At 30.9% G+C, this 5,126-nt stretch overlaps 1 protein-coding gene across 1 annotated transcript; it reads left to right on the top strand.

Annotated features, from left to right (window-relative positions):
• The first annotated feature begins 236 nt into the window (after positions 1-236).
• On the top strand, positions 237-3,732 carry LOC133180554 (uncharacterized). Its single transcript, XM_061315039.1, has 3 exons — positions 237-382; positions 2,145-2,417; positions 3,381-3,732. Exons 1-3 carry the CDS (start codon positions 272-274, stop codon positions 3,396-3,398), a joined length of 402 nt encoding a protein of 133 aa, XP_061171023.1. The 5' UTR covers positions 237-271; the 3' UTR covers positions 3,399-3,732.
• Positions 3,733-5,126: the final 1,394 nt, after the last annotated feature.

Here is a 5,126-nt window from a genome sequence, read left to right as displayed (position 1 = left end):
TATAACTCTCATTGACCAATCAAGAATCGAATCGTTTGTTACTGATGGAAAGAGTAGGAACTACATACGATTCATTTAAACGTTTTAGTAGAAATATCAATAAAGGAAATGTAATAAGTCATAAATAATTAATAGATTTTAATTGATTGCTACGTGGTTTTGGGGGCTGATCTTGTGCTTATTAATTCTGTAAAACTAGCAACAAGCCATTATAAAATAGGAACTGATCTCAATTTTTGGACAAAATTGTAGAGTGCTTTTAACTAAGAAGATGGAGCAACCGATCGGAGCCATTATCAGTGCATTAATTATTGTCCTTTCTATAGCGGCTTATACACATTGCCAGGAACCGTCCGAACAAAATATCGACCTACTTAGACAGGTAATCATTATCAGAAAGTTGTATAATTTTTTTCTTGATAAGGGTTTATGAATTTAAGGAGGAAGGAAATTCATATCTTAACTGCAATTAAAATCTTTTTGATAACTGTAAAAGAGAATTCATGTATGAATGTACGAAACTTATAAATGTAGAATACAGTAAACAATCAAAATGTATTGATTAAATATTACATGATAATTTGTTCTTTTTCAAAACTGGTATCTCTCCGTTGATTTACACTTATCAATTTAATTGCTTTGTCCGCTTTGCTGTTATTACTACAGTAACTATTTATATGTTTTCGCAACAAAAAATCCTGATGAAAATACACTTATTTTTAACTACATCTGAAATGAAAAGTGAATCCCAATTAACAATTAATGTATTTAGCAAAGATGGTTATTTCTTCTCATCTTCTGGAAACAAGTTCAATTGATGAAACGTTTAGGCTTTAACATGTTATAAGGTGACCCTTAAAAGCAAATTCATTTTAAAAGGAAGGAAAGGAAATTTCTTTCACAGAACGAATCATGTCGGTTTTATTTTTACCATGATTTGTAAATTGCAAAAAAATGAAATAAAAAACAAGAATTCTCTGTTTTATTTGTCAAGTATCTTAAGTTTCGTTTCTAAATTTTTGCTAAATAATGAATTATTGAATTGTCAGGAATATTCATCAATTGTACATTACAGTATATACATGCTTGCCAATTGAGGAAATAGTTCAGTAACCACTACCAGAATTATTAAGTATGCAGAAGTCTGTCTCGATTTATGTTCCCTAGTTATCAAGTAATCCCCTGGGAACGCCAAAAGCGACCAATCATGTATCGTATTTTATTTCAATTTATGTCTAGTATCTAATAATGAGAGAACAGCAAGCCATTTCTAGCTATTTATTATATTACAAGCTTTTAGATTTAAAATAAATTTTAGTGTGAGTATCATTTAGTCCATTAGATCGTACCTTAAAAAGGATGCTGGAAAATACATTTTTTAATCTGTAACCATGAATAAAATAAACTTCTGACTAAATGTAAAATAGATCATCGCTTATATGTTAAGCGAATATATCAAGTGTAAGATTTATATGTTGACTCTTAATTCTTATTTATTTCAAAGCAATTATATCTCAGTGTAAAATAAAAAAAAATAATTCACCTAATTAGCGCGACATTGGGCCATTCCAAGTTTTATTTATTCATTTTTAAAAAAATTTTTTTTTATTATCTCAGTTTATCATACACTTAAATTATCATTCAAGGATTTTACTTTATAATTCTATTTCTTGAAAAAAAAAATTGCAAAATCAAGGTAGTACATGCTTAGTATATACCTAATTTGACAAATTTTCGACAAAAATACAAATTCAAATATACAAAATATAAAACGTTTTAACCAAAGGAAAGAAACCAAAAAAAATGCTTATTTTATGTATATTTTGTAATTTGGTGTCAAAAACCAAGGCGCATGTAGACGCCAGGACAGAGGAGAAAAAACCCTGGAATGACCTTGGTATATTTATGCATATCCTTGATTTTTTCATATCGGTTTCTTTCCTTCAAACAAAAGGCGTCTTTGTTAAACCATGTTCTACGTTGCAAGTTCAGAGAGGTATTGTAGATATACTTTTTGTCAGTAACCTGTTTTCTTTAAATATTGTACGACTAATTTGGCGGTGACACGAATACCAAACCTTTGTAAAATCGTATATTACAATGCACCTGCGGTTATTTTTTTTTTTCCAAAAATGTGATTGTAGTTATTGGAAGACAATATAGACATCGTTCCAAATGAAGACCTGGCCAACGATGAAGAGGAGGAACTCGAGTCAGGATATATCCCTCTGCAGGTCCCTGAGAGTCGAGGTCCCTCCTTTGAAAAAAGGGGTTTCTGTGGACATAGAGGTTGTGGCCGATGGTGGCTGAGACAAAGGAAATCCAACCGACGTCAACGGCGACCTAAAAGGCTTTTCTGTAATTTTGGAGGTTGTTTTAATGGAAAGCGAAGTTTACCCCTAAGATCAAAGTTCTTTGTAAGTATTTTGTATAGACTGTCTATAGTGTCATCTCATGAGCAGATAGGTTTGAAATTTCGAATTTTGGAAATTAAGACATTTGTGAAGACAGATGCAAAAGACTTCTAATAATTTGTTTCTAAAACCTTTGCAAAAAAGGAAAGTCTACATTCTTCATTAAATTAAATTTTCTTAGTTACTTAATTTGATACAAAAAATTGTCAATTTAAAAACAAAAACCAAAGTAGGAATATAAGATATTCTCATGTGATCAATATATTCAATAAAGTAGGATCCATTAGATAAAATCTATGATTGATCTTTGAAAACTTCTCCCAATATCTCATATTGAAGATCGACAGAATAAGTTTAATAGGCGATTTATTCATTAATCTAATGAGTCAGAAAATGACTTTCATAGTGGTTCGTGTGGTGTGTGTGGTGTGTGTGTGTGTGATTTTTTTTAACTATTTAAAAACATTTTGAGATTTGACATTGCTAAGTATGAATGAATAATTGATTTATGCTAGAATTAATCTCTCTATCCCAGGTGAATAATCTCAATAATATAACATGTACATTTCAAGTTAACATCTGATAATTTGATTAATAATGCATACTTAACATCCATATGAAATGTTATTTTTTTCTTGTATTGAATCATTTTAATAATACACCATCATTATTTTTACAAGAAGTAAATAAAGGAATAATCTGGTAGATTTTTTGAATGAAAATATGCAATATATTTGTTTGATATCTATTTAATATCTATTCTATGGATGTTGATCTTTTTACTCTACCATAATATACCTTAGGAACGACGGGATAAATTTGGATATCAATAATTTAGTTAAAAGAGCAGAAATACTGCTATAAAGTTCTTTTTCTAAGAAAAAAAAACCCTGTAATCCTCTATGCTGAAAATCATGAAACTGAAAAAAATTGATAGTGAAAATGTTCTCTTTTTTTCTTTTTTAGCTAGGAGGAAAAAAGTAACTCACCGACTTGGTTCTCCTTCATCATTCATTGTCAAGCATAACAACGTCCTGTTCTTTATTTTTATATAAATTTCAATAATTCAAATGTTTAATTCCTGGCATATCTTTCACAAAGTACATCATTTTTTTTTGGAAGACAATATAGACATCGTTTGTGAATTTGTGAATTCTTTGTGAATTTCACACTACAAATGTGTGATAATGTGTTTGTAATGTACTTTGTACACTGATTTTTTTCTTAATATTATTTGTATTGTATGTGTATATTTATAAATAGAAACTCTGCTTCTGGTCAAATGTCATTCTGTTTTCTACTTTCAAATTTTCGAACATCATGGAATTAAAACAATAGAAAAAAAAATCAACTTCAGATTCTTTTTTGGGTGCATTAGAAGATACTAATAATCTTAAGAGGGTATTTGCAGAGCTCATATAAGAGGGAAAAAATTTGTCTGGAAAACCCTTACTGTTTATGAGACAAATTTCCAGAGTCAGCGGATGGTCCAGTAAATGTTCTATCAAGCTCGTATCTTCACCTCTCACAAAAATATCATGTGCTGAGAAGAATACATTTCAGATGTACTGTGCTAAGACATAGTCCAGAAGTGGTATAATGAAATATGGATTTTACAAACAGTATTCAAACTCAAAACCCATTTAGACAATACAAATCAGAGGCAGAGCAACCACGGACCTCCAAAACATCAGAGGTTGGATCAGGTGCCATGGAGGAGTGAGCATTCTCTGCCGACGTGTCACACCCGCCTTGTGCTCCTTGTCATGATCGAAAAAATAACGGAAAAATCCGTCGACAATTCAGTGTGTAAATAATGACCTAACAATTGGTATGAAAAACGTCAGTCAGCATTTGACTTAATGATAGGTTGTATTTGCTGACAAGGTCATTGTATCGACCATAAAATTTGTAAAATGATGACTTCAAAAGAGTCTTTTGATATTCTTGTTTCATCAACTTGTTTGTAAATTACTTGCGTCGTTTTAGAAATTGTTCATAGGTAGAGCATGCTGTTGTGTATCGAATCAGCTGGGAGACAAAAACCCCATATGCAGGTGATAAGGGTATATTGGGAAGTTGACGATTGAAAAACTGAATTCATCACGTTTATCATAAAGCTTTGTTGTTAGGTTATTATTACAATCTTTTTCTAGTAAAATATCCAAATATGATGTGTTAGACTCTGTGGAATCTTTTATTTCAAGTTCACTTGGACATATTGAGTCCACATATGAATGGAAGTCAATATTGTTAATTGATAATACAATAGATGATTATTTTCATTCATATGTTGATTATTTACCAGTGAACCCGAAATAAAAGATATCATACAGTATGACACATCTGTTTTAAATTTGGATGTTTACCAGAAATGAATGGCAAGCTAACAACACAACAAGACAAACAGGATAACTTCGGTTTTTCATGCCCAAACTTCCTGTATTCATATAGAAATATTTTACAATCACCTGAATTTGGTGTAACAAGTCTCCAAACAAATTCGATATATAAGAGCATGTCTTGTGTACAGTTTTTAAACCGAGCCAGGCCACTGACAAATAAGTCGACGTAACAGGACTTTCAACAGTCTCTTGAAAGTCAGCATCGCGCAAATTCTATGGTTGTTATAATGACCTTTGCAATAACAATATATCTTTGGGTCGAATTCAGACTGACATGTTCCATACAAATAATTCAATTTGATAGGTC

Source organism: Saccostrea echinata, unplaced genomic scaffold (genome assembly GCF_033153115.1).
Source record: "Saccostrea echinata isolate AGI-Se365-2 ecotype Australia unplaced genomic scaffold, CSIRO_AGI_Sech_v1 ptg000006l, whole genome shotgun sequence".
In the NCBI taxonomy this organism is placed as follows: domain Eukaryota; kingdom Metazoa; phylum Mollusca; class Bivalvia; order Ostreida; family Ostreidae; genus Saccostrea; species Saccostrea echinata.
The sequence above is the reverse complement of the archived record's forward strand: the minus strand, read 5'-3'. Positions and strand labels throughout refer to the sequence as shown.

Coding starts and splice junctions, on each gene's coding strand:
- LOC133180554 (XM_061315039.1), top strand. CDS start 272: ATGGAGCAACCGATCGGAGCCATTATCAGTGCATTAATTATTGTCCTT. Junction 383..2,144: donor ATATCGACCTACTTAGACAG/GTAATCATTATC, acceptor ATGTGATTGTAG/TTATTGGAAGACAATATAGA.